Source organism: Hypomesus transpacificus, chromosome 25 (assembly GCF_021917145.1).
Source record: "Hypomesus transpacificus isolate Combined female chromosome 25, fHypTra1, whole genome shotgun sequence".
Taxonomy (NCBI): domain Eukaryota; kingdom Metazoa; phylum Chordata; class Actinopteri; order Osmeriformes; family Osmeridae; genus Hypomesus; species Hypomesus transpacificus.
In genome coordinates, this window is record NC_061084.1 from 1823194 (window position 1) to 1843084 (window position 19891).

Below are 19891 nucleotides of genomic sequence, written 5' to 3' on the forward strand. Positions count from 1 at the left end.
GATAACGTATAACATACTGTTTTGTAATTCATGTCAGTAGCTTGCAAATGACAAAAACCATTCACTTGCAGTATGCCTGTGTGTCCTAATTGATTTTGTTTTGTCAGAGATAAAACGCTATCATTATGGAAAGACTGAGTTCCTGCGTTGTACGTCAATGGTTCGAGGGCATTCTGTGCGCATGCTGCTACCGTGATTACATAGTGATGTGAGATATAGATCATGTCGTTTATGGCCTTTAAAATGTTGCCTTTGACAAGACTGGCCAGAACTGATTAATTAATGATTGCTTTCTAGTAAGTCATAGTTAATCTCTTTTGTCCATCTTGATCTGCCTGTATATATATAAAAAATACCATTAATAGAAAGACGTGAACTCAGGAAAACGGACCTATCAGACACAATAAATGTCATCGCACTTTCTGGAGGTTGTTTGCTGCATATACCTCTGGTGCTAGGAACTGATGTCTCAAGTTCATGTTTCCTCCAAGTGCTTAGTCCAGTTGCTAAGTAACCACTGCAGAGCCAGGTTGCATCAGTGAATGTCCGATGGGTTCAGAAAATCACATTGTGTTCCTTTAGCCAGCTCACCAAAAGAAGCACTGAAATGATGGATGAAGGAACCGAGTTATCTCTGACAATCGCTCATATTGTCCAGCGACTGAAAGGAACTCATTTACACTCTCAAATTGAGAGACAAGCTAAAGTACGTAGCTAGCTAGATCAGCTCTGCAGAGCCCAATTGCCTGTGCAACAGCCAATGGTGTCCTAACTCTTATCTGATATTTAGCAGGTGTTATCTTATTGCTGGTGCAGTACACAATTAATGGAAGAAATAATGCAATTTAGAAAGGATGCGTAATATTGCTAAACTTTTATTTCATTCTATTTAGGATTGTTTAAATCAGCCCGAGATAAAACTAGACTGTCTTAAAGAGGACGTGCGCAATTTTCTCAAAACATCAGGTAAGCGCGTGAAACTATTTGTTGTGATCAAAATGATTCCACCCCACATTTGGACTGAAAAATACATTTGTTTTGTGTTGCAGGTTGGGAGAGAAAGCTACAGAATGCAGTATACAGAGAAATGCACATGTATGTTTAATTTTCCAATAGAACAATGTGTTTCTATGTTGTGTTTTAGTTTCAGTACTCCAGCTTACTATAAGCAAATGCGTAATAGTTTGCACCTGCTAAAAGAAGGCTTTTTTTTATAATGAGCCACTATTAGCAAACAAAATATATATTTTGGGCCACTTTTGACTGTAGTGCGAACATAGTCCAATTAGCTGTTTGGCTGAGTAACAACTGGCCCCTAGTGAATCGACTGCTTTGCAAAGTTGGCTTTCAAAACGCACAATGGAACAGACACACACTACGATATCCAAACGGGCTCCGTCTTAGTTGATTGAGAATTTTAAAACAGGGAATGACATGGAATGCTAAGCCAGATACCGTTAGTGCTACAATGTACCGTCTCTGGAGCAAATGTAAACGTTTTCGCTCTCTATTTGATAACAGCGTAGTAGCAGAACTCTGGCAAGACCCGGGTCCTCTCAGGTCACTCACAATGTACGGTCTCTAGAATGTTCAGTTCTGGGTGACTAAGCAGTACCCTTCAGTTTCGTCCGCTGCGAACTTCACTCAATTTCTTCAGTCTGTGGAAATCCCCCAGTTTGTTTTTAAGCGATAACTTTGGACAGCGACGTATTAAGTTGACTTATGCCTTCCTCTCCATGTCATGAGTCATGAGCGTCTTCTTTTAGGTAAGCTGTTTACGTAAGTATGAGTGCTTTATGTCCCCTGTCAGACTCCATGGCCTTGTCTAGAATGAGTTGAGCCTGTTTAACCTAGTTAGACTGGATGATAAGTGGGAGGAGATGGGAGACGGATAGCGGTTCCGGTTTAAATGAACTCTCATAATCTCAAATGGGAGGACACTGTAGGTGGCTGTTCACCTCATGTGTTGTTCAGCTTTGATTTTGCGTGGAATTCGTATTGAGTTGTATTTGCTTACGCTAGAATGATTTGTAGTCCGCGAGTCACTCACGCACACTTACTCACTCCCTCAATCTGGTGTTTTGGTGTCCACTAGGCGGCCCGCCCCCAGCCACCCCTCTGCCCCCCCGGAGCACCACAAGGAGCCCCTGGCCTACATGCGCAAGGCCCAGGTCTGCCTCATCCCCTCTCTGTCACTCTCTCTTCCTTTTCCCCAGCCCTGGCTTTTTCTTTTGTGTGTTTTGTTTGGGGATGTGCCCTACTTAGACGGCTGCCTCATACCAAGCTGTGTGTGTGTGTCACTCTGAACAGGCCAGTTGGGAGAAGCGCATCCTCAAAAGCCTGAACAGCATGTGCACCGAGTTGGGTGTTCCTCTGGCTCGTAAGGTAGGTTCTGTCTCAACATGCACGGCACTAAACACAGAAAAAAAAGATCTCTCATAATCGAGTTTCGCAACGTGCGTTTGATTCGAGGTTCATTACGGCTCCACATCGAGCGTCGCCCGCAGTCTATATTTGTCTCCCGATCAGTCTGGCTCGTTTGTGGTTTTCCAGAGGCCTGCGCCGGAGCAGAAGGAGCTCACCAACAAATGGAACGAGATGGGAACAGACGAGCCAGGTGTGTGTGAGTCATGCGTCCGCCTCTTCTCACCCGGGTGCGTTTGGTTTGGCGCGTGGGGCGGTTTGCCCCTGGACGGGTTCACCCTGAGCCAGAGCTTGTGCGTGTGCACAGTGTCCCACACAGCATAACGCTGTCTAACAATACTATCAGGGAGAATAGGGGTATGATAACATTTACGAGTGTGAGCCGACCTCAGGTATAAACACACTGGAGGCCCCAGCGGGTCCAGAGGCTAAGCAGACTTCCCCGGTGGCCTGGCTACAGTAACGAGAGCACCCCCCCCCCACCCCTCCAGCATGCCCTCCATCTGAGCACACAAGACCCTTGACTTTATGACAGTTTCTCCCGAGTGTGGAGCTGGAAAATCCCACTTCAGACAGCAGGATGCATCTCTGCAGGGCCACATAACTCACTGGAAACGGGCATAGTAGGTGACAACAGGGATTTGGAATGTCTCTTTTTCTTCTCTCCCTCTCTCTCTCTGCCATAGATCTAAGTCGCTTCAGGCCTGTCTATGCCCCTAAAGACTTCCTGGAGGTAAGTATTTCATCTCCAACCCCCCCCCCCCCCCCCCCTCCCAGGGTTCTGGTCAAAGACTCCCTTACAAATTGATATTGGGAGGGGTAGGTTTTCTATCATCCGTTATGGACCACGTTTCCCATGACCCCCTAGGTGCTGATTAGCCTGCGGAACCCCAACTATGACATCAGCGAGGAGACCAGCGCCAGGAGCCACTGGGGCCTGATCCAAGTACCCCTCTATGTCAGGGATATACCACAGATGGTAGGGTGTGTGTGTGTGTGTGTGTGGTGTGTGTGTGTGTGTGTGTGTGTAACCTGTGGTTCCCCCTGTTGTCATGTGGGTGAAGCCTACAGTTCAGTTTGTACTTTTCATTGTTTAAATCGGATCAGTAATAGATCAAAGTTAATGACTGTTTAACGCCAAATGCAATGTTTGATGTGGTGAGTGATGGTTTGTGAAAACCGTAAATGCTGAGATGGCGTTTGATGAGGTGTCCAGTCTGACGGTTATCTGACCCGCAGAGAGAGGCCTACTCTGAGCTGAGTCTGACCACTGGACAACTGGGCATCGATGACCACACCCAGGTTCACCCAGGTGACAGCCATCACAACAGTCTGTGTTTCAATAGACAAAGATCTCGTTTCACGCCAATATATTTCAGCAAGATCACCGATTGCATACATGACATACATGTAATCAGCCCAAGTTTTCACATGGGAAAGGTTCACTCAGCAAATACGGGATTGGAAGGGATTAAAGCACAGGCTTGCATTGTATCAGTTGTCTCTCTTTCTCTTTCTCTGTCTCTGTCTCTCTCTGTCTCCCTCTCTCTGTCTGTCTGTCTGTCTCTCTCTTCTCTTTGTCTCCCTCTCTCCGTCTGTCTGTCTGTCTCTCTCTCCCTCTCTCTGTCTGTCTGTCTGTCTGTCTCTCTCTCTTTCTCGTGTCATTTGGTCGTCTGGGATCCCTCAAAGAATATCTGTGTGCCGTGGGTTTAAATATCTTTTGTGTCCTGAGCTTTGTATTAGTAAACCAAACTGATAAAGTTGCCACTTCTCTGGAACGGTTGCCACTCCGACATTAGAACTGAAGTGTTTCTGTGGCCTGTCTCTCCCTTTGTCGAGCAGATATGTTTGAACACGAACATGTTCGCATCGGAAAGAAAGGTACGTTTCCATATCTTATTCTTATCGTGTTTATATAAAAGTGTCTGTCTTTGTTATTTGCTTTTGCCATATTGTAATGCAGCCAAACGAGAATGCGTTTCCGTCGTGTTTGGAGACACAAAGCCACGCTCAAACAGACACACACACACACACACACCTGCATGTACACACACACTATCTTTCGAAGGAAACCCACTAATGTCAGCACATGCCATAACTAATCCCCCCCTTCAGTCCCTCAAGTGGCGTAGTCCCCACTGCACTCGGGCCAGTCCAAACAGCGCAGGCGGGGGGGTGGGGGTCTTTTCCCCCCATCTCATTCCTGTCCCTTGGACGGCGATGCCATAACTTAAACACCCTCCCAAAGGCCAATAAGATCCTTCCGCCAGTGGTCACATCAAAACACCGGGACCATTTTTGTAAACACGCTCTAGGCCCTCTGTCAGCCTGGCCGTTGGAATGTGTTTAGCACTCGGGCGCTAAGGCCAGCCCCTGGCCAGCAGGCCCGGCAGGCAGACAGGCAGGGCACTCTAAAGACGTATTAAGGAAGATGAGGGGCCGAATGTTTACCTGTCGGAGATGTTATGGCTCTCTGACACCGGCAGTCAAGGGCCATGTGTGTTTAGGACTTGACACGGTACACACGGGGAGACCGAGTGCATCTCTGAGAGTGATTTAGGCTTCAGCAGAGCGCCCGAGTGGTTTATTGCGGCGGAGGGCGGAGGGATTGGGGGGGGGGGGGGGGGGGTGGTGGAGTATTTGCGTCTCTTGGTTTTGAAAAGTGATGTGCTGTCGTGCAGGGGTACAGGGTAGGAGTGTAAGCCTGTGTGTCCAGACCCCTGTGTGTGGAGGTGTCCTACTAGCGTGGGGCGCTAATGCGGCGCATGTGGGCTTGTGTGCGTCTCCAGTGGTGGGCGAGCAGGACAGCGCCGCAGCGCAGCAGTACAGCAGGCAGGGCTGTCCCACCGGGCTCCGGGCTGACCTCTGGGCCCTCGCCCTCAACTCCACCAACGAGCCAGAGGTAACACACACACGGATACACTCATGTGTGCACGCAGACGCCCACCCACTGACATACACAGGAACACGTATGATTATATACACACACACACACACACATTCATATGGACAAGAGATGCATACTTGTATACACACACACAGAAACACAAACTCTGTCCACCTGTTCCCCGATGTTCTCTGTTTGTGAGTGGTCGGTGTAAACCTGCCATGCATGCACAGCTGCTGCTGTTCCCAAACCCCAGGTTGCCTAGGGCCTGAACTCTTTACCTCCTGCCCTTTGCACTGTTAATGATTGGCACGGCCCCCTGAAGTCGGTTTTGTCCAACTCTTGAACTCTTTTGTCTGTGTTCGACTGCACATCGAATGGATATCGAAGCTTGTTTTTCGGTGGTGGAAGTGTATGAGCTCATCTGTTTGTTTCAGTAGGAATTTATGAGCATTCTGTACATGTATTGTAATGGATATTTATGATCGTTTACGCCTGTAGATGTGTTTATTGACGTTCACCGCCCACACAGCTCCCGATAACGGACTCACCAGAAAGTACCGCGTGTGAGACGTCTTCAATAGGCGGCTTCATTCTAAGAGCGTTCGGTACTGTATGACTGAATAGCATACCTGAACACGCACACACACACACACACACACACACACACACACAGCAGTAGCTGCAGCAGCCCGAGCTGCAGTTCTGTGTGCTGGTTCCTACCCAAGGCCACCTCAGGGGACATAAATAATGCCCCGGGGCAGATGTTTACTCCAGCAGACGGTTGTAACTCCCTCCCGCCATGCCAAAGTAATCAAACGCAGGGGCCATTTAGCTCCGTTAGCTCCGGCACGCTTGCCAAAGCGCCTTGTGTGGCACCACAACACAGGCCCCTCGCTTGTATAACTGCGTGCGTCTGTGAGCTCCAGCGACCCCCCCGTCAGGATGGAAAACAATGTCTGCCGTGGGGTGATGGATCCCTGGGAAGAGCTCCAGAGGCCCCGTGGGGGGTCTGGAGGGTGTTGCCCACAGCCCCTACGGACGGGCGGCCTCCGCCAAACCAGGAAGACGAGCGGTGAGCTCGTCAGCCGCCGTGATGCCAGTCACATGACGCAGTCCACTTCCCCACAATCCATCAGTGTAAATGAGGGCCCCCCCCCCCCTCCCCGCGAGAGACCACCTTTGAGGTTTCTCGTGTAGGAAGACCAGGAATGCCATGGAGGGACCCAACACGTCTTGGGTCCCTTTCCGTTTGGTATCCACGTTACAGCTGGCTTGTAGTGTGGGGTTTGACTTGACATTGACGCAGAAGGAAATGGAACACAGTCGGGTTGCAAAAACAATTAGACTCATATTTTCTCTTCATGAAGTGAACTGGCTTCCAGCTGATTACTCATACCACATTGCGACTGTCCCAGCCATTTCAGAACTGTACTTGAACAACTTTGACCCGGTGCAACCTCGCAGATCACATCCTCCCGATTTAAAGTCACTTTTGATATCTTCTCTTGATGCTATCCAGACAATTTCCAATCCTGTCTTTGTGTTATGGATAGCACATATGTCTGCGACCTGCCTCTGGACTCCTAACACGTGGGTCTCCATTCTGGCTGTTCCTTCCTCCTCATCCCCAGAAAGTACCTCTCGTCTGTCAGAAGCAGAGGAGTGGGTTTTGTTCTTCCTCCCTCTCCTCTGTCCTCGCCTCATCTTTTGATGATCGCTCATCTCCCACCGGAGACAGATATCCGTTTGGCGTTCATGCGTCAAGGGTTCCAGTCCCCCACTGACCTCGACCGTACTGAGTCGAGTCGAGTCTGGCAGAACAAGAAACTTCCATGAGATGAAATCTATCAGGTGGTTTGGGAATATTCAAATATCGGTTTGGGCTCAGGTGATCAGTACCGTGTTGGGTCAGAAGACAAAACCACATGACCCCGTCTTGCTGTGTGACTTAGAAGTTCACTTTGTTTTGGAGTCACCTGCCATTTTTTTGGTTATGTTTCGTACCAGATTTATACTACAGTAGGTTATGTAATAATACTGGAAGTGTGGTCAGTACTTGTCATCTTCCTCTCCAGGACATGATGCGCTATGAGCAGCTGAAAGCAGGTGTGATCCACCACGATCTGCTGGTGGACAACCTCATCTACAAGGTAGGGTCAACCTTCCACACATCTCTGGCCACGCTGCAGTGTCGGCATGGTCACACCCCTGGGTAGCATAAGACCCCCCCCCCCCCCCCCCCCCCCCCCCACACACACACACACACACACACACACACTGACGATCCCTTTGAGGTGTGATGAGGGGGATGTGTTTCTGGTAGTGAGACTGGCGTGATGAGCTAAGACTCCCGTTTTCTTTGTTGTGACCAGGACGTGAAGCTGACGGCCAGTAATGATGACTACTACTTTGTGTTTGAGGATTTTCTCTATCAGGTAAGTGTCCCTTTGACCTCCTTTCTTTCGCACACGTTTTCTCTCTTTCCTCCCCCACACACGCAGTCAGGGATATCTGTATAGAGTGCTGATAAGCAGGTATGCGCGGAGGCTTGTTGAGCAGCGACGTGCACCGTGTCCACCAAAACATCCCCGAATAGAAGAAATCAAACACGAGTCACTAATGGTCCGTTAAAGTATCTCATCAATCATCTAGAAATCACCTTTATCCGCGTTTCACGTTTCTCTTGCTCGGATCCGACCCGCCTTTTTTTTGCGTTTGCCAGGGGTTGCTTCTCCAGCCAGCTTGTTTGTCTTCGATGCACCTGCGCTCCCCTCGTTCTTCGATTATCCCAACGGCCTAGCGAATTTCACAGACCAAAACATGAAATACCGAGAACGTCTTTCTCGAAAATGAATGACAAACTCTTGAGCAGCGCGTTCATGGGGTCCAGTCCCAGTGCCTCGTCTGAGAGTGATGCCTAATGACCTCCGTGGCTGCTCTGAGCACGTCTGGCGCAGAGTGGTCCCGTTGATTAAACAGACGCACTCGTCGAGGGCGGTGGCCCTCGAGCCGGCGAGGAAATTGAAATGTCGCCGGATTTCTCAAAGAAGACATCCACCGAGGCCCCCTCATGTTGTCCAGAGATCTGGAAAAGGCCTCCGCGCATGTTACCTTCTCATCGCCGAGCGCTTGAGACAGGCAGAAGGCTTTTAATAGATGTTCTCCTGGAGTATGATTTGAAACATCTCAAGCACTCGTCGACTTTTCCCCACATAATTTGTATTACCAGAGGTCGAATAGTCCAGGAGCGTATTCATCTGTGTGTGTGTGTGTGTGTCCATCCGTTCCCATAGGTGCTTCTGTGTTTCTCTCGAGACACTGTTGTCCTAGAGCACTTCAGCTACAACAGCGCGACCCCGCCCAAGTCCCACGTACAGGGTGAGTAGCTGCCAGGACCTTGTGGAACCCCCCCCCCCCCCTCCCCCAGAACACAGCGCCTGATATCTACATACAGACATCCCTAAAGCTACTGGAATATTCCAGGGTTTATCCATCCTGATGTGGGTTTGTCCGCCCCCCCGCAGGTAAAGTGGGAGCCGAGGAGTCTGCTGTGGTGTACCCCCCCAACGGTAAGAAGGGGAGCGCACCCCCCCGCCCCCAGCCGTGACATCACACACACACGCCGCCGTGTCAGCACAGTGACATCAGACCCCTTTCTTTTCTCTCCTCACGAACAGGTGTCATCCCCTTCCATGGCTTCTCTATGTACGGTGAGTGTGCTGCACCCACCCGCAGCGTGTTTGGGTTTATGAGGTCAAGGATTTCAAAGGTGTGAACCGTTTGGTCTTTGTGTTTGCCTGTGTTCTTCTCGCTCGCTCGCACGCGCGGGCGCGCGTGTGTGTCCCCCCTCACAGTGGCCCCTCTGTGCTTTCTGTATAACGAGCCCTCGAAGCTGTACAGCGTGTTCCGAGAGATGTACATACGCTACTTCTTCAGGCTGCACTCCATCTCCTCCTCTTCCTCGGTAAGGCCCAACACACAGAGTGTGTGTGTGTGTCTGTGTGTGTCTGTGTCTGTCTATTCTCTGTTTGGAAGACGAATGTGTGTGGGAACGGCCACTGGATCTCTCCGTTTGTTTATAGAACAGCGATATGGGGAAAGCGCTCTTGTGGGATGAACATGGATATACACTGATATGAGCGTGCGCCGGCCGGCCGGCCTGCCTGTGATGTCTTGCAGGGTATCGTGTCTCTGTGCCTGCAGTTTGAGAGTCTTCTTCAGTCCCATCTCCCCCAGCTGTTTTACCATCTACGGGAGATCGAGGCTCAGCCGTATGTTTACACCCGTCACACCTGCTGCGTCAGCTTACCAGACCGTTTTTGCAAGACACTACGTGGTTAAAAGTCATGTTTGGTACATGGTTAATGATGTAGGGCCTCTAATAAGATTTGTGTTGGAACATTCAGTATTTTCTTAGACGAATGGCTTGAGGGTGAGTTTCTCCTGCCATCTGGTGGCCAAATGCTGCCAACACATGTATTTAATTTGAGCCTCAAAAATTCCCCCCCCCGACGACGTTCACCACATTCATATCCTCATCTCGCAAAGAGGTAACAAGGGGAAACCTCCTGATCCTGAATTGACGTTACGGACGACTGATGGTCGTTGCGGCCATCTGTGTCCTGTGCCCCCCCCAGTCTGCGCATAGCATTCAAGTGGATGGTGCGGGCCTTCTCCGGTTACCTGTCCACCGACCAGCTGCTGCTCCTGTGGGATCGCATCCTGGGCTACGACTCTCTGGAGATAGTAGCAGGTAGGACCCGCGCACACAGCAGGGGGCCATCACGCTGTGGAGGTGGCCCCCTCGAACGACGCCTCGAGTGCCCAATCAGCACGTTGGCTGACCCGCGTGGACCTGCGTTGTGCTTGGCCTCATTCTGTTGATTACTCACTCGCATTGAGGTCTCCTCTCCCTCCGTCCTTGCACTCTGCGTCTGCTCTAATCCCCCCCCCCCTCTCTCTCTTTCTCCCCCTCTCTCTCTTTCTCCCCCCCCCCCTCTCTCTCTCCCCCCCCCCCCCCCCCCTCTCTCTCTCTCTCTCTCTCTCCCTCTCAGTCTTGGCGGCGTCCGTGTTTGCCTTCCGGGCTGAGAATCTGATGGAGGTGACGTCGCTGGCCTCAGCCGAGGTGAGTGGCAGGGGTCAGTGGGACGAGCGGTCTTAGCCGCCACCCCTCTCCCGCTCCTCCTCTCCTCTCCGTGGCACACAGACTCTGTCGCTCGTTTGCCCAGGAGACAGGAATAGCCCCTGACGGCCTGCCAGTAGCAGTAACCCAGTCTTCTGCATGCACACGCCCGAAAAAAAAAAAAAAAAAGAAACGCTTGCTGGCTATTTTAATATGCCCATATCACTCTGAAATGTGACAGGATCATTGCTATATATGCTGTTCTCGCGCGTGTGTGTGTGTGTCGGTGAGAGACTGTCATTTACAATTCGAAAGTTATTAAATTCATGAAGAGCCAATCATTTCCATTGACGACCACCACTGTGTATTTGAAAGCAACAAGCACAGAGCACTAATTCAAACGGCCCAGCTAATTGGGGTATTTCAATTAGACCCAACGATTCTCTCACGTGCCTTGGACATGTCACTCCACGAATAGACCAACAAAAATACAAACTCGACCCAAACCAGCCCAGGCTGTACAGGCTTCCCAAGAGCAGGGTGAGAGACAGGCACCCGAAACCTTAAGGTGAACCGTCTGCCTCTCCACCATACATGCATACATACATACAGTGTGTGGAGGGAGAGGGGAAGGTGTGTGTGTGTGTGTGTGGGGGGGGGGGGGGGGGGGGGGGGGGGGGGGGGGGGGGGAGAGGGTTGTCTAATCCTCAGAGTGACGCACAGGCGTCGGGTTGACCTGATGCTAAGATGCTGGCCGGCACTATTTGCTTGCTCATTTACCACCTGGTCCACTGGAGAAGGTATCATAACATGGCTCCCCGGGCCCTTATTTTTAGAGCCCAGCCGAGGGCTGAAATATTACACCCTTTCTGTAAACATGATAGGACTCTAAATTTAATACTACCCCCGTCCCATCCCGCCCCCACCCACTATCCCAAAAGGCCAGGGTTAGGGGAAGAGAGTGGACATATGGCCCTGCACGAAGCAGCTCTGCATCCTTGCAAGGTTGCAGGTTAGTCTAGGGATTCTTCCAACTCTTTCCAATGCGGTTTCGGGGAAAGATAGTTCCTTTGCTTTTGCAGTCTGCTAGAGGGGGCGCTTGGGCCAAACGGACGCTGATGGTTGTGTCCTATCCCCAGGCCGTCCTCGCCGACCTTTCAACTCTGAAGGTCATGCCTCTCATCCAGATCTTCCTCTTCGCCACAGTCATCTGAGGAGCAGTGTGTGTGCCCATGCGTGTGAAAATGCCAAGGTACCTGGCCACTCCGACGCCACCCATCCTCTGCCAAACACAAATACCAAAGCCCTATATGAACCGCCCTGCCATGTATGTCCTCTGTTGCCGTATTCCCATCATATAGAAAACTACATTTCCCATCTGCACGCACCTAACAGCAATCATTACCGCCATGTATTGTGTCATTAGATATTACTATACAGTGTGATAAGGTACTGCATTGTCCCCAGATAATATAGGCTAAGCTAACATCCTGAAGACATGCCCTCTAAAGTCAAATGATGCATTTGCTAGCTTGGACCACCTTTATCTGTCAGGAGTCAAATTGGATGGAGCAAAATTGTCATGAATGTCAGGGAACTATATATGCGAGCCCTTAATAGTAAGTTCCAACTAGATATTCATTGCACTGATGATAATACATATGTATGAAAAAAAAGATTAGACGCTGCTGTCCTGCATGTCAACTCTCCCAAAGGAATTGTCAAAGGCATACAATAATTATTCATATTATTTATACTGAAAATTAGGTTGTTCCTGTACTTGTGTAGAACAGTATAAGCACTCACAATATCAGTAACTTACACTAGTACTAGTATATGATATGACAATGGTATACATCTCAAATGAATGTACAGTAAATGATTGAATGCCTTCTGCTCAACAGTCAGTAGTTCTTAGTATTTATTTTAACTTAAGGTTTTTAAAACATCTTAATGTATAATTGTGCTATCTGTTATTAGAATTTGCCCAAAAAAAATCATCGTTCAGTGTTTTGCCATGATGATGTTATTGCCACCGATTTACGATTGGATGTTTTTTTGTGGTCATAATATGTAATATTAGTTAATTCATTTACTTTGTTTTTCTTTCCGAGTCATTAAAAAGTTTACACTTATGTTGTCTAAAGGTATGCACCTTTTAATAAAAAATTATGTTGTTGAATTCTGTATTTTCAATTATCAACTGTTTCTGTGCAATAAACACTGACCATCATATTTGTGTTCCTGTTAGTACACAACATAGACAGATCTTGGTTTGGCACTCTCATACTTCATTTTCACAGTTGCAATTTGGTCATGCTTGCTCATACTGTGGCCCAGCATAACCAGTCTTACTATGTGATTGAGTAAATATTTGGACAGGGTGTACAGCACTCGGGACAGCTAGCTACAGCCCTGAGCTTCAGCAGGGACAGTCGGTAATTGACGGGCTCAGGCTGTATCAAGACACTTCCCACAAGGCATTCTCCCCAGCCTAGTCTGCTATGATTTTTCTTTGGCTGCCTTCCTTCCTGTCCCTTCTGCGTGCTCATATCAAATTATGCTGCTTGCCTCTTTTCATTCTCTCTCTCTCCTTCCCTCCCTCCCAACCCCTCCTATTTCCCTCCCACTCTTCATGCAGCACAGCCATGCCTGAGCCGTTACATCTGCCACCTGTTTATTCCGACTCCCACGGCCCGCCCTGCTTATCACCCCACCGGCACTTTCTGTGTTATCAACCTGGTGCCTCCTTCAGCCTCGAACTGGACAAATCACCCCGCTGTCCCTGACACTTCCTCCCGAAAGCGCCCCTAGTGGGTAACAGGGTGCGGTGCTGCAACGACTTGATACCATCAGTCATCACACCGGTGCTGCTTGCTGCTGAAAGATATCTTGTAGATGGGACTATCGGGTGTCCCTCTCTCGCTCACAGGCACTCTTGTGTATAAATATATTTGCTAGCGCGGTCCAATTTATAGTAATAACGCAGTCTGAAATGGTGTGTGAATATTACATTGAAAACAAGGACAAATGTATGCAAACTCGTTTGTAGATTGTTGGGGTTATTGGGTTAGTTCGTTAGGATCTTAGTTTACATACAACTGGGATTTGTAGGCCTATAGTAGGCTACGTGGATTAATGATGTAGGCTTATGACCAGAGAGTGATACGTAAATAAACCATGAATAAAACACATATTTTAGAATTTACATATAGCTTAAAAAAAAGCGTATGCACATTAAAGCTTTACCATATGACTACGGCGACCATGATTTAGGAGGTTCCTTTCCCGCTTCTTAGTTCTCAAAATTTGACAAAAAGATTTGCTAGGCAACCAATCACACATTGCCATGTTGGGACAATCTGACCAATAAAAGGGCTCAGCAAGGAGGAAAACTTGGACTGAGCCACGGTTGTCGCGCGACGGGGACCAAATGCAATAGGAAGCGTGAAACAATAGACCGAGAGGCATACGCGTCACCGTGACGAGGAAACACCATGGAGGCATTATAATGAGAGAACCCCCCCGAAGTTTCTGAAGAGAATTCCTCTGCTTTGGATGCAGTTTATCCTCCAGACAGACCAGGTTCTCGCCGGGTAAATGCACGAGTAAAAGAACGATCGGTTGCCTGTGGCTGAGGCGTGGAATTCTTTGGATGCGATACAAAGTGACCACGGAGACATCCCCGGTGAATCAGACGAATCATTGTTACAACATCCCCGCGCAAATGCCTTGCGCGTAGGGACAGCATACATAGAGTCCCTGATGTCAAATTATTTGCATACTTACTTCCGCCCCAAGGATCTACTTCTGCATAAGCCGGCCAGCAGTTGATACGACAGTAGCTACAGACACATGTAGTCTACATTATCTAGCGAAGACATGGAACCCTGATATCAACTTCATTAGAAAAAGTGGGTGAACGTCGTGGGCGGCTGTCGTTTGGATAAAGCGCCCGTCGGAGGGATTGGAAGGACGAGAGAAGCTGCTAATTCTTTTTTATGCATATTGGATTTTCTACTTGCATTTGAAGAGGCGGACCTCTGTGACTGCCTGTTCAAAATGCCGAAGGAAACACCGATATCTGCATGCTGTACGTGGAAGTACAGTGACGTGAAGTAAAGTACAGTATTTTGTCTTAACTCATTCAAGGATCGGATATTGCACTTGAGTCGCAGGGGGTACTTTTTTTTTTTGACAACAAGCTGGCTTTTGGGGCTGTAGGTTTGCTTCGAGAGAGAAAATCATATTTTCCACTTGTTTTCTTAAAAGTTCAACCATAAGCTACCGTTTTATTCTATACCTCTTCTGTCAAATCTGATATCAAGCGCTTGAGGGAAATTGCTTGACAGCATAAGCTACTTCACGGTCACCCATAGCCTACTGATTAAATATTTAGGCGATATAGCCTATTGAGTCTTAATTCTAATTTAAAGCATTATTCAGATGTGTTGACTTTCATTATTTATAGTATTACATGCCTATATTATAAACAAATAATAGCATCAAACGTTTATTTAGAAAATACTCTTTTCTAAAAGAGTTTCATTTTTTCTTTTTTTACAACACAGTCAATCTTACTGCGGTTGAAGTCATTTGATATAGCTAACTGTTGTATCTGACGTTCTGTAGCCTACTTGTGACTCGACACATTCGTGATTTTCTTCCCAAAATGCCATTTTGGCAACAGCGTACCTTGTTTTGCACATAGAAGAAACCCGAACAGTTTTTCTTCTTGGGAAGCATATCAGAACCTCATCCAATCACACGAGATATAATAACTAGGTTTCTTCACGATGACTTTCTTGACTCATGCAATGCTACTATTGCTACGTGGACTCGTCATCTCTGCGGTACTTGGATTGGAAAGCGGTTACTCGAATGATCTGTCGAGCCATACGTCCAATGCCGCAATTGTGGCGACTACAGGTAAGGTTTCCCACGTTGGACACACTGTTGCCTATTATTTACGCATGTTTACCTCTAGGCTAACTTTTTTTCAGAGAATATACAGAGGAATGCCCTGCGTAGTGCTTTATGGAAACTGATAGGAGGCAGGAGTCGTGCTTGCGTCGTCAGTCACCTTTTTTTCATACATTGCTAAGGAATACCGGCATGACTGGAATTCATAATGCCTCCCATTGGAATGGAACGGTGGGAGCATCCTTTAGCCTACTGTTAATGTGCTTGTCTGTAACGTTCAACTTTTTTTGCCCCGTGACCTAATGATTACAGGTTATGCTGTCATTGCGCCACTATTTTTCTGGATTTTCTTTACGCAATTAGTGGAAATGAGGTTCACAAACCGGTATGTTCACAGGCTCAGCCGAGGCCAAGCACAACCCAACCATCCAATGAATCACATGAACTTTAAAACACAAACTTGGGGGACATGTATAAAGGCAATGCCTAACCCTGGTATTCCCTTTTAAGACCAAGGACTCTTAATCCATTGATGGTCTTAACCTACGAACTGTAGGCCATAGGTGGACTCAATGTCACCTAGGAATTGATATCCCACATGGTGTCAAAAGCCAGATGTGTGTGTACCTGTATATGGGGAACCACTGTTTCTGAAATACAATTTTAAAACACATCTAGCGGTAACATATCTTTTTAATGTCAGAACAAAATGAAAGGTCTTACAAATTGATTAAAGTGTTTATGAAAATACATATTTTCAATAAGTCCCTGCTGCCACATACATAGAGAGTGTATAGTATGTGAAAGCTCAATGTGCTACCCTACATTTGAGTGACACTGGACATGGAGGGGCCGACTGACATGCTTCTGCACTTGCTAAAAGCTTCCTAAAATATATTGGTCATTTTCTGATCAGAGTGTAAACATGAGTTGGGGTTGCATTGAAGTTGGGAAGACATTAAACCACCTTGTCTAATGAACACAGACATTCTGTTCTGTACCTCATCCCACCCATCCTATACATCTGGCTAAGCTGTTTTAGAAGGTAATAAATTCTTTATTTAGACAGTTGTTATACATTAATGGCTGGCTGTTTACAACCACAAACTTGCCTCTTAAAATAAAGTGGGATCTAAATTGATTGCCAATGCAAGCATGCTTGCCCTTTTCCTTCGACTACTCGTTGTGATGATCTCAGGGGAATTTATGTTCTCTGTCAGGGTCATTTTGTATGCTTAAAGACCTTTTAGCTCGAGGAGCTACTGCACTGTCAATGGACTTGACGAAGGAAGCCATGTTCCCATCTGGCCATGTGGAAATGTCATCTGCCTTTCACACTGGGCTCCTGTCTATGTGAAGAGTGTGACTGTGTGTGTGTGTGAGAGGGAGTGGGAGGCTGTTGCTCGATTGCACTTAGTATATGGTCATACATTTGTGTCAATGCAGTGTTATCGGAATGAAGGGGTGTTGAAGATGGTATTGGAGGATGTTAAAAAGGGTCATATTTTTTATTAAAAAAGGATATTCTTCAGCACTGTTCATGTCTGTGTACTGGCAGGCATTCCTGATGGTGTGATCGGTGTATGTTTGAGTGTCTGTGCCTACAGGCATGTGTGTGTGTGTGTGTGGGCCAGTACGTAAAAGCTGGTCCTTGGAATCTTAAGGCTTCTGGCCGGCAACTCAATAATGAAGGAATTTCCTGTCTGCAGATGAGTATCACAGACTGCGGTCGTTAGGGGAAGGTCACGGGTTCAACCCGTCTCACGCTGTGCTGCGGGGGTTGGGTGTTTGGTCGCTTGGGCGAGTAGGAAGCAGGGTTGACCATTTGGTGCCTGTGTTGTTTAGAAACCCTCTGGCCAAGGGACCCCACTCTGACGTCGCTGTTCAAAGGAACAGGCCTGGAAGAGAAGGAGGGAGGGAAGATGTTGGAACGGAAAGGGAGAAGAGGGGGATGTACTGAAGTGTTGTTTGAAGGGGTCGTGGGAGTAAAGCCCATGTCCTCATAAATGTAGCCCTGTCGTGACTGGAACAAGGAGAATGCAATGTGCTATGTTCTGGCACACTGCGAGACGATTGTGAGAATCCTCCAAACGGCTGTGGTTATGGTGTGGTCAGAGATATCTGCTGATGGGAAGTTCCATGCTTCTGAGCACAGTTAGATTTGAGGTCGTGGCCACGGGAACAGAGCGCTCCGTGTCGCCTGCATTGTGTGGGAGGGTTTTGGTACTTGTCACTCCAAGTGATATGTCTCTATTGAAATGGTTATCCTAACCTGACCCACTTTCTTCATAATGACATCGATGGCAGCAGCATTGTATTTGGGTGTCTTTAAAAGTTATAGAACCCAACGTCAAACCTGGGAGAAGGCAAGTGAGGGTTGAAGCTATTGAAACAGTTGTGCTATCTACAAACAGTATAATAGCCCGGGCCATTTTAGTGTCTGTGAAAATACACAACCCTGCAGCCACGTAAATCTCATAGACAAATGGTGGGCCACTGCTACAGGTATTGCTACAACTTGTGTCAATGTTTTTCCTTTTTAAAATAGACCAAGTTTTGTATCATGAATCACCCTGGGGTTGGTGAGTGGACTTGCTTGAGGGACACTGTGTGCATGGTCGTTCCCACAGTGCTGTGGATTTGGTTTGTTCAGCATTGAAACAAACAAAAGCTACCGTCTGGACAACAGGAACATGGCCGTTATCAAGTGATGCTCCGCTCCTGCAAGATGAACGCTCTCAGGAATAAAGTGAACCCTGATGTTCCACATAAGTCTTGGTTACGTCAAACCACTGATCATACAACTAGCACATTTGAGTACAGTGCCCCAGGAAATGAATGTTTCATATTCATGTCATTTGTGAAACATGAAACATTATGTGAAAATAATAATAAATAAATAAATAAGCATGGTTTTAAAAAATTTGTGTTGACACCATGCATTCCTCAACATGGTTACTGAAGTCCACTAAAAGCTTGTTATCTGTGGGTTTAGAGAAAGGCCACTCACCCTGTTCTGTGTTTTGTAGCTAAGTATACCAAGCCCAGATCAGCATTGATATGGCCATCTCTCTGTACAGAGCCCCTGCATTAATACGATGATCTGTTTGAAAAGCAAAGTAAACATTTGCCTTTGTTCCAAGTGCTTGTTGACTCTGCTCTGAAGTGCTGATGGGATGAGAGGGAGGCTGACATTTGCATCTCATGACAAGTTTTGCATTTTGGGACACTTTGCTCCTTTGTAAATATCTTGGGTTCCTTTTTTCCTTCTTTAGACCGAATGTGGCCCACTTGACAAAAACCAGGCCCCGGCTACAGCCCTTGGGTTTAAGGGTGAGTTAAGAGTTCAGTCCAGGGTTGCAAGTGACAGAGGGAGGACTAAACGCAAAGTGCTTTTCAAATTCACAGCTCTGTGTATTTAGCTCCCAGCTTCAAACAAACAACCCTCCGGTTTTCCCTCTCTCCTAGAAAGGAACACCCCGTCCTGAATTGTTCCAATCACCGGACAGGCTTCCAACAAGTTATTCAGATCTACGGAAGTGGATTCCTAGTGGTGTGAAATTCATCAAATGGAACTAAAGCTCTTGTCGGGGACATGACAATAGACCTTGGAAAAGCAATCCACTGTCCATCCCACTAGTCTTGTCTCCCAGTGTCTGACTGGTGCTTAAAACGAACAAAACCATTGAGCTTGGAAAAACAATTCACAAATCAGGGGTTGAGACTTTCCTGTAAGAAACCCATTTTCTCCAATATCTACGACCAGATGGTGTGCTTTCAGTGTATCGCAAACACACCAAACCCCATGGCTCCAGAGTTCACTCAGTTAGTGTTTCACCTCTGAAGTAAGCTTGGTGTGACGTCGGCCTAGGCTGGCCCGTCGCTCGGTTGGTCAGCTTGTCTACCATCCTTCAGACAGCTGCATCCGATCTCAACCACAGGGATTTGGGGATGTGATCCTTCCTAATAGGGCCGGTGGGGGACTGCACTGGAACACTCACCCACTCACACACACACACACACACCGGTGGTGTATTTATAAAGCTCCTGTAATGTTTTCCGATTAAAGAGACGCCAGAGTTTTTCCGGTTTTTTTCCGCAGCGTCGGAACCGCGTCGGCGGAATCCAGGTTTGCGATTGACTCAACGGTGACACGGTCACGGGTTCCGAGTGTTTCTCATAGTTGGGATACGCCATCACGGCAACAGGAAGGACCTGACCCCACTGCAGAGTGGATGGGACTTTAATGGCTTACTTTGGTGGGAGGCTGCTGTCTTTAATCACTCAACGCTGTGACCAAGGGAGATTACATATGCTCATCTCTCCATGTTACTACCATGTACATGGACTTGTTTTTCTTAAGCCTGGCGTTTGAAATATAGAGTATTAGGTTTGATAGTCAACAACAACTGCATGTTAAACAAACCACCTCGCTCAGTGCCTGACCTGAAAGCGCTCCTTGTCTCAGACTGGTAACTGTAGCCTGCGGTGCATGGCCTCTTTTGTCTCAATCAGACCACCAAATATGGCCA

General features: G+C 47.6%; 2 protein-coding genes across 2 annotated transcripts in view; both read left to right on the forward strand.

The window, feature by feature from the left end:
- Positions 1 to 521: 521 nt before the first annotated feature.
- Positions 522 to 12661, forward strand: tbc1d19 (TBC1 domain family, member 19). Its single transcript, XM_047049062.1, has 21 exons — positions 522 to 706; positions 894 to 966; positions 1050 to 1095; positions 2096 to 2171; positions 2311 to 2385; positions 2554 to 2617; positions 3111 to 3157; positions 3293 to 3403; positions 3664 to 3736; positions 4267 to 4305; positions 5214 to 5326; positions 7390 to 7464; positions 7687 to 7749; positions 8608 to 8692; positions 8839 to 8883; positions 8992 to 9024; positions 9169 to 9278; positions 9494 to 9585; positions 9952 to 10067; positions 10369 to 10439; positions 11576 to 12661. Exons 1-21 carry the CDS (start codon positions 608 to 610, stop codon positions 11648 to 11650), a joined length of 1581 nt encoding a protein of 526 aa, XP_046905018.1. The 5' UTR covers positions 522 to 607; the 3' UTR covers positions 11651 to 12661.
- Positions 12662 to 13829: 1168 nt separating this feature from the next.
- Positions 13830 to 19891, forward strand: part of stim2b (stromal interaction molecule 2b) — a 31886-nt gene continuing 25824 nt past the window's right edge. The window contains 1 exon segment of the mRNA XM_047048923.1: positions 13830 to 15365. Coding sequence (XP_046904879.1) covers positions 15233 to 15365 — 133 coding nt within the window. The 5' untranslated portion in view covers positions 13830 to 15232.

Excerpts from the sequence above, each read along its gene's own strand:
- tbc1d19 (XM_047049062.1), top strand. The coding sequence starts at position 608 with ATGATGGATGAAGGAACCGAGTTATCTCTGACAATCGCTCATATTGTC. Across the intron at positions 8,884-8,991 it reads TGTGGTGTACCCCCCCAACG|GTGTCATCCCCTTCCATGGC; the intron begins GTAAGAAGGGGA and ends CCTCACGAACAG. Across the intron at positions 9,025-9,168 it reads CCATGGCTTCTCTATGTACG|TGGCCCCTCTGTGCTTTCTG; the intron begins GTGAGTGTGCTG and ends CCCCCCTCACAG.